The sequence below is a fragment of the Eleutherodactylus coqui genome, chromosome 1 (assembly GCF_035609145.1).
Source record: "Eleutherodactylus coqui strain aEleCoq1 chromosome 1, aEleCoq1.hap1, whole genome shotgun sequence".
Classification (NCBI taxonomy): Eukaryota; Metazoa; Chordata; class Amphibia; order Anura; family Eleutherodactylidae; genus Eleutherodactylus; species Eleutherodactylus coqui.
In genome coordinates this window covers 83,630,571-83,646,434 of record NC_089837.1, presented here as the reverse complement: position 1 = coordinate 83,646,434, position 15,864 = coordinate 83,630,571, and the positions used below count along the sequence as shown (strand labels likewise).

At 42.5% G+C, this 15,864-nt stretch overlaps 1 protein-coding gene across 1 annotated transcript in view; it reads left to right on the top strand.

The window, feature by feature from the left end:
* Window positions 1–360: 360 nt before the first annotated feature.
* The window catches only part of SNTG2 (syntrophin gamma 2), a 202,949-nt gene continuing 187,445 nt past the window's right edge, over window positions 361–15,864 (top strand). The window contains exons 1-2 of the mRNA XM_066596680.1: window positions 361–420; window positions 1,152–1,289. Of these exons, the coding sequence (XP_066452777.1) occupies window positions 361–420; window positions 1,152–1,289 (198 nt within the window). The remainder of the gene's footprint in view (window positions 421–1,151; window positions 1,290–15,864) is intronic.

Genomic DNA, 15,864 nt, shown 5'->3' with positions numbered 1-15,864 from the left:
GGATAGAACTTTGCTAAAAGTTCAGTTCAGGTTCGTGCTGATAGCTTGCTGGACTTCCTTTGGCTTTCAGAACCAGAACAATTGGCGTTAGCATCACCCACAAGTATTAGAGGACCCAGGGTGTGCCAAAAACATTTCACACACCATTATTTTACCTCCAATAGCTTGTACTGTTGTTACCTGAGAGGAAGGGTTCATCAATTTAAACTGCTTGAACCAACTCCTGACCCAACCATCAGCATGATCTAACAGAAATCTGGCTTCATAGGACCAGAAGATGTTTTTTCCACTGCTCAGTGATACAGTTTAGTGCCTTTTTTGCCCACTGGAGCCTTGCATTTCTGTTTCTTTGAAACAGCAATGGCAGTCAAAGTGGTTGTCTGCTATTTTAGCCCATCTGCACTATGTGCATTTGGACATGTTTGTTGGAGAACCAGCATTGTATTTGGTTGCAATTTGCGTGATTGTGCACCGCATGTTTATGAGAATGATTTTTGACAACCTCCTCTGACCCCTTTTGCTGATAAGCTATGCCCACAGGATGCCATTTCATTGGATGTTTTCCATCAATCATAACAGTCTTAGTATACTTTCCACACTGTTGCATGATAAAAACCCATAAGCTTGACAATTTTTGTAATTCTGACCCCTGATAGTCTAGCGCCAATGACTAGGCCTCGTTGTAAGTCGCTCAGATTGCTCAATTTTCCCATTCTAACATGGATTCCCACTAAAACTAACTCATGGAAAACTTGTTCACTTAATTCTATGTTTCACTCTGAGGTCACAGGTCTAGTTTTCACACAGGAAAGCTCCAATCATGAAGGGACAGGTGTCTTTAATAAAGTGTCCATTCAATATACAGCATATTAATCTACCCCGCTCCTCCTACTTCATAACATGCTGCTGACAGAAAGTCCCAGGTCCCCTTTAAACCATACCATGGTTTATAGTATACTGGAAGGCATTAATTTGAAATTTAGCTATATGTTGCTTTAGACATAATAAAGACTGAGTACATTATTATATGTAGAACCAATTAGATCAAATTGCTTAAATTGCATTTGTTACGTTGTAAAACAGGAATTTATCTTTTGCATACCTTGTTTTAGTGCATTGTTTTATCAATTTCACTTTTTTTCTATCCGCAGACTAAAACTGGTTTTGCACAACTGTATAATGAAGGTTCAGAGAATGCCTGTGATGTACGACTCAGACTTACTAAGGAAGCACTGACAATCCAAAAGCAAGACATTATCTGTATTAGTGGACATAAGCAAAGTTCAAATGTAAGTGCTCTGCCTGATAAACTGCATGCACATCTAAAATGGACCCCTGCTTGTCACTAGTACATGTATATTGCTTCACATAAGGAAATGCCGTAAATATTTTGTAGCATTTTTTTTGTTCCAAGGAATTTAATGCTAGTTTTCTGTTGCCTAGATTGCATAGAACAGGTATTGCACTTTTATTGAGTCATAACTGAGGCTTTGTAACAACGAGGATGCATATCACTGCACATATCACACCCAATTGTGGCAGAATGCAAACAAATGTGTCATTGCGTATGGCGCATGCATCTGTTTGTTTTTGCAAGTCTGGAGCTGCCTGGAAAGCTGAGTACTGTATACTTTCTGTTTTCTACAGGAGACAATCATACAAACAAAACATCTCCATTGGTTTTCCCATGACCTCTAGAGGTTGCATGGCACATTTGTTTACATTCTGCTATGATTGGGTGTGATTTGTGCAGTGATATGCTACATAGGATATAGGTCTAGCAAAAATACCAACTCAATTGGTACAAAACCAAAGTTATGACTCAATAAAAGAACATTACCAGTTACATGTGACCTAGGAAACACAAAACTAGAGCAAAAAATAAATAAATCTTAGTGTTCTTTGTGTATGGAAAAATGTTAATGTTACTTGATTTGAATTAGGTTGACTGATTTCATGCAAAGAAGAATAATGCAGAATCACAGGTTTTAATGTATAATGGGAATTTTCTAATAAATCGTTTTTATGGCCACAAGCCTAATGTTTAAAGCTACTCACAGGTGTTTTCTAAATGTTTGTGACATAAGACATCACAAACTATGGGTTAAAAATGTGATTGTTCCCAGCAAGAGAAACCATGTAATCTTGTGGATATGATACCTTTTAATAACAAAAATACATGATGTTATAGCGAGCTTTTGAACCTATGCAGGGTTCTGCTTCAGGCTTAAATGAAATAGATCAGAGGAGACATGCATATTTATACACACATACTTATGACAAGGCACAGACATGATGTGATTAATTTGCACTTAAAAGAATACTACAACAGAAATACAAACATCTTTAAAGTCACTTATAAGAGAAGAGTGTAAACGTTTTATGGTCTCTGAATTAGTGTTGGGGGGTCACCAGGCCAGCAGTGTTACCTGTGCTATAGATTTTTCATACTTCCCAGTCACGCATGAATCCTCGTGAAGAATTTAGCCCTCTATTGAAAGTGTCAAAAGTTTTTAAAAATTTATATTCTCAGATTCTTCTATGGCTTTGTTACTTGAAATTGCCTTTCAATATAATAACTTTCATATCTTCTATGTCATGTCTGTGACTAGAAAAGTGCTCCGCCAAAGGGAATTCTGTCTTGCTCTGTTTAATTGTGTGATGATGAGACCTCATCCTCGCTTTAAGTTTTTGTCCTGTTTCTCCAACATAAAGGCCCCCAACAGATATCCTGTCCGTAGTCTGCAAACGTGAGCAGATTTTGCAGCTCCTTACATTACAGGGATAATGTTGTGGTGGTTCTGGGATTGCCGTCTTGGTTTTGGAGATGTTTCTACATCTTCTGTCTCAGTGGGTTTGCTATTTAGTGTGACATGCTTGGTTGTGCCTGTGGATGATTACTTGGCTGAAATGCAGTTGATTCTCGGTCTGTCCCTAACTGGGCTAGCAGTCTGTAGATTCCTGCTGGATTGTCTTTAGTTGCTGCATCTAAAATTAAGCACTGCATTTGTTTCCTTTGTTTATTTTGGTTTTCTGGTTTTGTTCCCTTTCCCCATGTAGGGTCAACTAGAGTCCGAGGTACGTTGTTGGGGCCGTCATTATCGGTGCAATTGTCCTGCTTTCATGAAGGCCCTTCCCAGAGTTTGTTTGCATAGGGCCAGTTTTTCCCATATTTTTGTTCCATTCTTGTTTTGTTGTTTATTCGAATTTTTGGTAGATCTGCGAGTGACAGATACAGCGCGTTCAGGTTGGACGTAACAGATAAGTCCTTTTTGTGTGTCAGGGGGCAATGCACTCCTGACTATAAAGTTCCTCAATTTGGAGGTTGCCTGTAACACAGAAGGGGAAGGTCTGGGAATATGATTTTAAGATGGTCATCCTTGTGTAGGGTATAATGGAGTTTCTTTGTGGTTTTCCTTAGTACCTCTAGCTGTGAATTGTAGATCCCTATTAGAGGTGCACGATTGTTTCCTTCCTTTTCTGTGTATTGGAGTAGTTGCTTTCTGGATATTCTGGTGCTCTGGTAAATTGGTCATCAATTGAGGTGGGGTGGTAGCCCTTATTTAAAAATGTCCTTTTAAGATGTTTCTCTCTGTCTGTTGGGTTGGAGCAGATCCAGGTGGATCTGATGGCCTGGCTGTAAACGATTGACCTTTTGATGTGTTTAGGGTGGAAGCTGACCTATCTGAGGTATGTGGACTCATCAATCAGTTTCCGGTATAGGGATGTCTATATTGAGTTGTTTGAAATTTGTATCGTGGTGTCCAAAAAGTTGATTTCGGTATACGAATAGCCTAATTTCAGGTTTATGGTGGGGTGAAATGCATTGAATCTCTCATGGAATTTTATTAGTTTTTCTTTGGTGTTGGTCCAGATGATTATGATGTCATCAATATAGTGCAAGAAGGCCAGTGGATTGCGGTGCAATTTTACTGCGCATGGCGGTTACGGTGAGTTGCAGGAATATCTTTTTGCCAAAGGAGAAATAATTATGTGTGAGGATGAATCTTGTGAGTTGTAACACGGATTCAGAAGTGACCCCATTCGCCTCAGTATATGATTGTTGAAGCCAATCCCTGGCCTCAGCAGTGAGGTTTGCATGTACAGCACAAGACCCTAAGGCCAGTGACTGAGTGCAGCAGTCACATGGATGTACAGCATAATCCACAAATAATTGTTCAGTGAGCAGCCCAAAACAGCATACCAATAAATAGAACATGTAGAAAAATGCACGCTCAATGGAGGGATCTTGACCCAAAATCCAAAATAGTCAACGTAAGAAATTGTCCGAGAGCAGCATAGAAGGTGCTAAATATTTCCATCACATGAGATGCATCTTTAATTGATCCACAAAAAGACACGACATTTTGACCACATGCAGTGGTCTTTATGTCTTGATAAAGTGGGTCTGTTGTGTACCCGTGTTTTATTCTTCCCCTGCTGTGACACATATACGTCCTGTACTAGCCCGTATGGATAAGTCCTATGCGACATTGTGACAGTAGGGGAGGTTGCATCTTTATTCCCATATGGGTTAGTGTGCTTTCTTTGCAGACTACTGTGACTGCAGCCATTTGTGTAAGGCGCAGTAGTTCTGTTTAGAAATGCACAATAGTTCACTCCCTCCTGTATGATGGGGTGTCTGTTTTAGGAGTTTCTATTTTTTTTTATGCTCTAGGACTCCAGAGGGGAGGTGCTGTCAGGTTGTGCTCCTGGAGGCTGTAGTTCTATGGGTTTCCAGGAGCACACTGCACAGGTGTGGGATGTTTGAGTTCTCCAGTCAGCCAATCACCATCAGACTGCATATAAATACCAGTGCCTCTGGCTTGAGGGTGCTGGTTTCCTCAGTTCCCTCACAATACCCTTGTGTTTGCATTCATGCATATTGTTCGGGAGGTGTGAACAGTGACATGTTCTGTGCCTCTGTGCAGGTGGCCAGACATGTGGTGTCAACAGTTCTGTTAAGTGTGTATTGGTGTGAACAGTGATGCGTTCTACGTGGCTGGACATGTGGTGTGAACAGTCCTATTCCATGTAGTATGCATTCCCTTGTGTGTTGGTGTGAACTATATCCTGTTCTGCTTGGATTGTTTTCCATCTAGGGTGAGCCAGACCCTTAGGTTCCCGTGTGGGGCTGTCCCTATTGGAACAATCATCTCACTTGCAGGCAGGACTCACAGGGTAGTTGTCTCGTTAGACTAGGGACCCATGAGACAACGAAGACCCTTGTCATAGGATTAAGTATATTGGCCAAAATTCAAACCAATACCTCGTACGTACTGTAGCCGTTCCATCTGTATATGAGTGCAGGTTTGGTAGGTGAGTATTTTGGGTGTTTGTTAGTTGTTGAGCTATGCTTGTCCACAAGTCCTGTTGGTAGTTCTCTAGTTCATGTAAGAACTAGACGTAACATCAGTCTTTGTTTATAAGTGGCCAGCATGTGACCGCTGCATCCAATTAGTGGCTACAGCAATCATGTACTGTACTACTTTCATCATGCCTCCCATTACTCAGTGGTTATGCTAGTAATATGGCATGTGACTTCTGTGGCCACTGATTAGCTGCAGCGGTCACATGCTGGTCACTTGTAAACATGAGATGTCTGTGAGAACGCCAGCAAAACATGGATCACCAGGAAAACAAGAGTTCAGTAGTGTTTATTTTTATATTTTATACTATTTGCAGCTTTGTGTGTTTTTTAACCCCTTGGCAACATTTCATGTACCCCTATGTAGGGTTTCTATGGAGGCGGGTCGGGAGCTGTGCTGTTTGTGACAGCGGGTTTCTAACCATAGTATCGAATATAACTCCAATGCCAGCCATTAACCATTTAGAGGTTGCTGTTAATCCTAACAGTTGCATTTAAATTGTCCAACAGAGGGACTGGCTTTAGGCCTATCATGGTTGTTTGCCTATTAAGCCTTGCCTTTGGCAGAGCTTAATACAATGACTGTTCAAATGCAATTTACTGAAATACTGAAGTGTTGAAATATATTGTATTATTAATCAAGCAATTGCAAATACAAGTATCCTATGGAGACTAATAAAAAGTACAAATAAGTAAAATAAAGATTTTTCAATTTTTACAAAAAAAGTCATATTTACCTCAAAATGTTAATATTAGAAACTACAGGTCAAGAAATTAAGATGGAAGAAATGAGATGATAAACTACTCCAAAAGGCATTGTGCTAACTTGGCTCTAATGTACAGATGTAGCAATCATTAATTTGAAATGTAATACATTATGACAATACAACTATAATGTATTCCAATGGTGTAAATGAGGTTAAAACAATTCAGAAGTCATGTTAACAATTGCTACATCTATGCCATAACTAAAGTGGCTGGTTATGGGCCCAAGAACTAGTTTTGCCTAGGGGCTGAGACCATCTTCAGTCAAGTCCTGCTCTGCACTTTCAAAAATTTAAATGGGATATTTTTATGGAAGCAGCGTTCAATGTTAGCCCCTTCCCGCTCAATTTTAGACAGACTTCCTTGCCTTTATAGGAGGTACACCACTGGTTGAACCAATTTAAAAATTTCTAGAAGATATATTACATTTCTCCTCTACATACAATGACATTGTTTAATTTAAGATCATAGGCACCAAGTACAGTAGGTGGAAGTAACAGGTAAGGGTCCATTTAGGCACAACGATTATCGCTCAAAATTCACTCAAAAGACATCTTTTCAGCGAGAATCATTGTGTGCATTTACACAGCAAGATGATCTCTCAAAATTTGCTCAAACGGCAGATTGAGTGACAGTTTCGAGCGTTCACTTTGCATAAGTGTGTAAATGAAGGCTCATGCTGTATGCAGGAACCACTATCTTGTGCATACAGCTGTTGTCTTCTTGCAGTTCTCAGCTGGTATACAGCTGAGCGCTCCGAGCGGGGTATGCAGAACACAGCTGGAGCGCTGTTTTCTGCATACTCCTGCTGTGTTCACGGAGCACTCATCATTGTCTTTCAGCTTGCTGAAAGACAACTATGAGCAAATCGTTAATGAAAACTGCACGATGGCCGCGTGTTGAGACCCAACGATTCTTGCTCAAAAGTCATCTTTGAGTGAATTTTGAGCGAGAATCGTTGAGTCTAAATAGGCCTTAAGGTAAATCCTTGATTTACAAGCACCTATAAGTCCAGGTTTAAAGAGGTCCTTCCAAGATTTTATCTTATCCTCTAACATAGGGGTTAATTGTCTGATTGATAGGGGTCCAATTCCTGGAACCAGTACAGATATTGAGTGTCATTTTCCACTGTATGACTGTGGTGGGGTTTGAGCATACACGTTCTTGCTGCTTTCTGTGGAGGCAGTCAGCCTCTTTTCAGCAGTCCCATAGAGATGAATGGAGCAGAAGCATGCATGCTTGACCACAACTGCACTTTATGGGGGGCATGGAATTTTACTTTTTAGTTCCAACAGTCGGACCCCAGCAGTCAGACAATTATCTTCTATACCGGAAAACTTAAAATCTTGACATAACCCCTTTAATCGCAATCTTTCATTTTTCTTGAGCATTAACTGTAGCTGGAGTAAACTTCTAGCTGTACTTTAGTAATTCAGCTATATTACAGAAATATTGTCTTCTACAGTGTATAACTCTGCACTTTTATAGAATTTCTCTGTGTGTCTTTTGTTGGCCAAGCGTGTCAGTTTAAATGGACTCTTTTGCTTTATTTCTCAATTGCAATGCATTGAATGGGAGCAAAAAGTTTTCTTTTATCATAAATTACTAAGAGGGTGAAAAAGTATCACTCAGCCGAGTAAAACAGTACAGGGTGATGATTTATTCGTATTTCTCATAGTGACATTTCATATTACTGTTCTCCATTGATGGTATTGTATAGAATTAAACAGCTTGTCAAAGTCAGTTCCTTCTTGATTATAAAGATCTGTAAAAATATGTACTATTAAGGGAAAAGAACAAGTATAAGCAGTACCTCAATCGCATGTCAAAAATGTGATTAAGAATATAATACAATGACTACAAGTGGTGTCATATTTAACGCTATTTCAGTTAGTAATAAGAAATTGTGTTACTCGTCCTGAACACAAAGTGAAAAGAAAGAACACCTTCCAGATGTTGCTCTTGGCAAGATTTGAACCTTCAACTTCAGCACTATAAAGCATTGGTGCTAACAACTGAACTACCACACTTATCAGTTCTGCTCCAGATGAGGAGGGAAAAAGCAGGAAAAAGAAACACAAACAGAACCGAAAAAAAAATCCATCCAAATGTTGCCCTTGGCCAGATTTGGACCTGCAACTTCTCAGAAAAGGAGAAGAACATGAAGAATAAAGACAAAAAGAACATATAAATACTCTCCAGATGTTACTGTTGTACAGATGTGAAGCTAGAATTCCAGTACTGCAAGGCAGCAGTGCTAACAACTGAGCCACCCCACTTCTTTCTTCTCCATTCTCTAGAGAAGGAGAAGATGAAAACGAATAATAAACTCAAAGAGAACATACAAACTCCATGCAGAGGTTATCCATAATCAGCTATGAACCTGGAAACCTAGTGTTACAAGGCAATAGTGCAAGGAACTGAGCTACAAAGCTACTTCATTCTTCTTCCTCCTGCTTCTTCTTCTCTGCAGGAGGAAAGGAAGAAAAATAAGGAAAACTTTTTATTCTCCTTTCATTCTTCTCTTTCCCCTCCTCCTCTTCCTTCTCCTTATTATACTTCTCCTCCTTCTTCTTCACTTTCTTTTTCTTTTCCCTCTCCTAAGGGCGAGCACCCACTGGCGTTTGCGTTTTCCGCGGGAAAAAAACGCAGCGTTTTCGCCGCGTTTCCCGCGATTTTTCCGCGCGTTTTTCGCGGCGTTTTCGCGTTTTTTTTGCGGCTTTTTCATGGGTGCATTAGGAGAAAAATAAGGACACATATGCAACTGACAGTTCCTATGTTAAAAACGCAAACGCAACGCAAAAAAAACGCCAGTGGACAGGAACACATGTTATCTCTATGCCTGTGCAGGAAAAACGCAAAACGCAGGTAAAAAAACGCCAGTGGGTGCTCGCCCTAAGGAGGAAGAAGGAGAAGAAAAGAAAACAAGCATGGCGCCTCAGTCATTAGCACTGGTGCATTACAGTGCTGGACTTACAGGTTCAAGTCTGTCCAAGGACAACATTTGCATGGACGTCTCTTGTTGTGTTTCTCCAGCTCCTCAATTAGAAAAAGAAGATCAAGTGTGGTGACACAGCTGTTAGCACTGCTGTACTCCAGTTCTATGTTCAAAACTGACCAAGGGCCAAATCTGGATGGTTTTTTTTTTACATTCTCTTTGTGTTTATTCTTGCTACTGTTATTCTGCTTCTCTGGGATGGGATAGACAAGTGTGGTGGCTTAGTTGTTAGCACTGCTACTCAGTTGTTAGTAGTGCTGGAGTTCTATGTTTAAATCTGACTAAGAGCAACATATGTATGAGATTTTTCTGTTCTTTTTGTGTTTATCCTTGCTGTTCTTTGTCTCTTCTGGAACAGAACAAACAAGTGTGATGGCTCAGTTGTTAGTGCTGCTACTTCGCAGTGCTGCAGTTGAAGGTTCAGATCTAACTATGGATAACTAAGGAGGACATTATCTGGATGGAATTTTTCAATGTCCATGCAGATGTTACTTTCTTTTGGGATTTGAACCTAGGACCTTAGTACTATAAGACAACTGAGCCAGAGTTTTACTTCCATTGAAATGAATGGGAGTCAGAATTGGATGTTTTCGAATCACAATTATTTTTTGAACATCAGGTCAGGTACTCCTGACCCAAATATTTCAATCGCTGAACACTAATAAGAAATAATGACTTTGTCTTCAGCATTAGATATTCTAGTCTCAGCTCGGCGTAAATGCTAAATCACTTAGAAACACAGGTGCTTATTTATAAAGAAAGCCGTAATTTGTGCCAGTTTTTTACTAGTTCCCAACATGTATAATCTACGGCATATTTATGAAGGGGGTGAAAGGCGCTTGTAAATGTAGAGAATATTTAGAAGCGCCAGAAAAACTAGTAGACACTACCAAAATTTTCGAAATGCACCAAAATGAGGAGGCATAAGAAGCTGAGATGTGCTATAATTCATGCTAGATGTGCCAAAATTCACGTAGATGCACTAAAATGGGAATTTGTTTGACTCAAAATTTACTTGAGAGTTCGTGCGGAGGTGTTTTTTTTACCGAGTGGCTGAACTTCTGCATTCACAGCCGTACAAAAAATGTTATCCAACTAAGATGTACCAAAATAAAATATTTTTTTCTGATTGCGCTCAACATTTACCCAAGAGGCTGAAAGGTTATGCAATAAAATTGTGCCAAATTCTGTAAACACATAGCAAGTGCCATAAAATGCACCCACCCTATTCTTTTGGCAGAATTAACATAGCATTAATCAGCATAGGTGCCCTTCGACGTATTTATGCATACGTTCTGTTATCATCTTTTCTTTCTTAAATATCAGGTTTTCTATGGCACGCATTCTGCATCAGGGACCCGGGCTAGTAGAATATAAATTTCAAAGGGTGTTCACAGCTCGACATCTGAATCTTTGGCTTATCATACAACATTCCAACCAGATTCCCTTGGTCCAATTGACTTAACATTTACTGTTTGGACTTTACTCCCCCAAGTATCCTTGCTAAAATTGTGTTTATTATTAGGGATGAGGTGACCGCCGAGTACTTAAACTGGTCCCGCCCACGGCTCGCCTCAGACGCATGCTGGCAGAGGTTAGGGAAAGTGCTGCTGCTGATATAGGGATAGTGTTAGCATAGGATAATCTCATCAAGAACCCCAACAGTCCTTCTTAGGGCTACTCCTCATCGTGTGTATTACAGTTGTGGCTGGCTGGGAGCAGTAGTGCATCAATTTTTTTTTAAAGCATCTATCCCTCTGCAGAGCATTACAGCTATAGCATTCTAAGTCTGCAGTGCATTAGGCAGAGTTTAGTGACAGCGCTGCTGAGATAGGGAAAGTTTTACAGTCGGGATCCTCTCTACAAGAACCCCAACGGTCCTTCTTAGGGCTACTCCTCATCGTGTGCAATATAGTTGTGGTTGGCTGGGAGCAGTAGTGCACCCTTCTTTTTTTTAACGCATTAAGGCCTATGTAGAGCATTACAGTTATACCGTTCTCAGTCTGCAGTGCATTAGACCGAGGTCTCACTGTGAAACAGTACTCTAATATCTCCTAGGCCACAGCAAACCATTTCAGTTATACCGTTGTCAGTCTGCAGTGCATTACGCAGAGTTTAGGGACAGAGCAGCTGAGATAGGGAAAGTTTTACAGTTGTAATCCTCTCTACAAGAAGCCCAACGGTCCTTCTTAGGGCTACTCCTCACCGGGTGCATTATAGTTGTGGCTGGCTGGGAGCAGTAGTGCACCCTCCTTTTTTTTTTAAAGCATCTAGGCCTGTGCAGAGCATTAGTTATACCGTTCTCAGTCTACAGTGCATTACGCAGAGGTCTCACCGTGGAACAGTGCTCTAATATTTCCTAGGCCACTGCAAACCATTTCAGTTATACTGTTCCCAGTCTGCAGTGCATTACGCAGAGTTTAGTGACAGAGCTGCTGAGATAGGGAAAGTTTTACAGGATCCTCTCTACAAGAACCCCAATGGTTCTTCTTAGGGCTACTCCTCACCGTGTGCATTATAGTTGTGGCTGGCTGGAAGCAGTAGTGTGCCCTTTTTTTAAGCTTCTAGGCCTGTGCAGAGCATTACAGTCATACTTTTCTCAGTCTGCAGTGTATTGGACTGAGGTCTCACCGTGAAACAGTACTCTAATATTTCCTAGGCCACTGCAAACCATTTCATTTATACCGTTGTCAGTCTGCAGTGCATTAGACCGAGGTCTTACCGTGAAACAGTACTCTAATATTTACTAGGCCACTGCAAAGCCTTTCAGTTATACCGTTCTCAGTCTTCCGTGCATTAGACAGAAGTCTCACCGTGAAACAGTACTCTAATATTTCCTAGGCCAGTGCAAAGTATTTCAGCTTTACCACTGTGCAGAGCATCTCACAATCCCCCTTCCTTGGGGAGGTTGAGATAGCCGCAGTTACCAGCACTATCCACTGGCTTTAGAGTCTTCTCCCACTCCATACAGGCTCTCTTATCTACAAGTCTCTGTGAGCGGTAAATTACCCCTAGGTATCAACGCAAGACAGTGGGTTAATTCTTTCAAGTCACAGCATAGAGCCTCCGCTATCTACAAGTCTCTGTGTGCAGTGAATTAGCCACAGTTGTCAGCGCTGTACATTGGGGTAATTTATTTGGGCCCTGCTCTATCCTTAATCCGCCATGTTGAGGAGTAGGGGTAAGGGTCGAGGAGTGGACGGAGGCGTCCAAGTGAGGGTGTGGGCACAGGCCGAGTTCCTGGGCAGGGTGAATCACAGCCGGCTGCTGAGGGATTAGGAGAGAGTCAAGTTTCTGGGCTCCCCAGATTCATATCACAATTTGCCTATACACTTGCTACTAAAAGGTTTGCGGGGTTCACCTATACCCTTGCAATAGAAAAGTTCCAGGGGTCTGCCTATACACTTTCTACTGAAAGGTTTGAGGGGTTCGTCTATGCTCTTGCAACAGAAAAGTTTCTGGGGTCCGCCTATACTGTGGGTGCACAAAGGTTTCCCATAGCAGTGTTCAGATGATTGACACATGCACAGAATGAAGTGTGTGGAGACACATGGATTTCCCATAGCTATATAACTCACGGCACCTTGGGTCACACAAGGGGGAGACTGGGACTGAGCCTGACCCTGGGCCCGCTCACATACTTCCCACACAGAGTATTGCGGGTCCTACCTCGGTCATGGTTTCTCGGCCGTATTATGCCACTTCCTCCTCCTGCTTGGGGTCTGGTGATCAGTTCTGGGCAACATGTATTTGCTCTCGTGTTACCACAGTTATCTGAGACACTGATTTGGGCCAAACAAAAGGAGCGTTACTGAATTATTGAGACGTTCACAGCTGTACTAGTATCCGAGTCCGCTTTAGGTCCACGATTACTGAGGGTGTGGGCAGAGGCCGAGGTCCTGGGGGGGGGGGGGGGAGAATCAATTGTGCCAGGTTTGGCTTGTGGAACCTCTTGGTGGTTCATCCAGTCTTTGGAGCGATGAAAGCAACCATAACTGATTTAATGAGATGTTCACAGCTGTACTAGCATCCCAGTCCGCTGTATGCTCACGATTACTGAGGGTGTGGGCCGAGGCCGAGGTCTTTGGCGGCGTGAACTCTGCCATGTTTAGGCACTCTGATTTCTTTATGTGTAATACCGTCTTTGAGTTTCATGGGCTCGCCTATGTTGTGGGTGCACAAAGACTTCCTATCGCGGTGTTTTACCTATCTGGCACAAATACACTGACTGACTAGGCCAGAAGTGTGGGCCGAGGTCCTTGGCGGGGTGAAACTCTGCCATGTTTGGGCACTCTGATTTCTTTATGTGTAATACCGTCTTTGAGTTTCATGCGCTCGCCTATGCTGTGGGTACACAAAGACTTCCCATTGCGGTGTTTTACCTATCTGGCAGAAATACACTGACTGACTTGGGTACGGTGCAGACAACTTTCCCATTGCATTGTTTTACCTGTCTGGCACAAATACACTGACTAACTAGGACAGAAGTATGGGCTGAGGTCCTGGGCGGGGTAAAACTGCCATGTTTGGGCACTCTCTTTTCTTCCTGTTTAATACTGTCCCTGGGCTCGCCTATGCTGTGGGTGCACAAAGATTTCCCATTGCAGTGTTTTAGCTATCTGGTACAAATACACTGAATAACTTGGGTTTGGCGCAGAAGGCTTCCCCCATTGCGGTGTTCTGCTATCTGACACTTACACAGAATGAAGTGTGTGGGGACACATGGATTTACCATAGCTATGTAACTCACAGCACCTTGGGTCACACAAGGTGGAGGCTGAGACCGAGCCTGACCCTGGGCCTGCTGACGTGCTTCCCACACAGAGTATTGTGGGTTCGAAGTCGGTCATGGTTTCTCGGGCTTATTATGCCACCTCCTCCTCCTGCTTGGGGTCTGGGGATCTGCGTTAGTCGGCATGCATTATCTCTCATGCTACTAATTATGACAGTTATCCGAGATACTGGATTAGAGCGTTCACAGGAATCGAAACGGATTTCATGAGACTTTCACAGGGTAACTGTATACGTGTGGTGGCTACTTTTATGACACCTCCGGCTTCAAACCAATCTTTGGTGTTAGTATACGCTGCTGCATTGTAGAGATGTGTAGAAGTTCTGGAACCTGAGTCCCCTTTAGGGCAACATTTGCGGCTCCTGACAATTTTGTGACGGAGGTGGCATGGGATGGGAATTATGATCGTATGTCAATTTATCATCAATTCTCATCAGCATTGTGGGCTATCGCCCACACTTTCAAAGAGGGTCGTTGCCTGGCCCTGCCAACCCTCTGCAGTGTGTGTCTCCGGTTCCTCCTCATCGCAGACGCACTTATATATCGACATGTGGGTGGTGTGGCTATCAAGCGAGCGTGTGGCATGAGGCCAGCTGAACGCTTCGCAGAGAATATTTTGTGTGCGCTGTGGACGCAGGGTTGTGCGGGGGGTTGGACAGTAATGCCAGCATGTAACCCAGGAGAAGAGGCAGCAGTGTCACCCGCAGACGGTGATTGTCCTTGGTTGCAGCTAGTGTGGTGCTTAGCTAAGATGTGCCAGCATGTGTGCCTTGCTAATGAGGGTCTGTCCCAAGTAAATAGGGAGGGGGGGGGGGTGACCACCAGGCTCTTGCCCCCATTTTGACTTGATAGTGGGACCTGGGAGCCTCAGATGCAGCTATGTATGCTGCCCCTGCCATTCCCTATCCGTTTCTGTGGTGTTTCCATGACTCTCTGATGTTTTCAGGTGTTTCACAAATCATCCCCTATGCGGAGCATCGGTCCCATACAAAAATGCTCGAGTCCCCCATTGACTTCAATGGGGTTCGTTACCTGAAACAAGCTCTCGAGCATTACAGAAAGTTCGACTAGAGTACTGAGCACCTGAGCATTTTGGTGCTCGCTCATTTCTATTTATTATCTGTTTTTTATCATCACGATTTAATTTCTGTATCAGCTGTCATTAGTTGTGTGAGCCTGATTACAACAATTCACAAGTGCTATACAGTGGTTCCTATTTATTCTGTATCCTCAATTCCAAGGCAGCTTTTATTTACCAATAACCCCACAGCAGTAAGTTCAAAGATTCAGCACCCTCATGTACACTACCCTACCAAGAGGACAACGTTGCAATTGGAAAACTGAGCAAGAATCAAATTTCCATATGTTAATACTTAGTGGGGCCTCCTTTGGCTCTAATGACATTGCATTCTCTTTGTGGAATACTTTCTACTGATGTCAGATACTCTTCAGCAGGTATTTCTCTCCATTCATCCAGTAAGTGTCTGGTAGGTTCTCTCAAAAAAGATGCATCTACAATGGTGCAAGAAGCACCGTCATTGGACATTTGACCAATGGAAGAATATTTTGTGGAGTGACGAATCACACTACTCCGTCTTCAAATTAGTTGGTTGGGGAGGAGCCTGGGGAACGCCATTTGCCTGAGTGTGTTGTTCCAACAGTTAAATACGGTGGAGGTTCCGTTATGGTCTGGGGATGTTTTACGTGGCATGGTCTCGGTCTGTTGGTTGCTGTGGCAAGAACCATGAACACGGAGGCGTACCTTATGATGTTGACAATGTGGTAATACTCTGACAATGGCCAGCAATACTTCCAGCAAGACAAATCCAACACTGTTTTAGTATGAGGATATGGATGTCCTACGATTGGATTGCCCTACACAGAGTCCCAACCTGAACCCTACTCAACATCTTTGGGATGAAGTGGAACGTTGGGTCACGA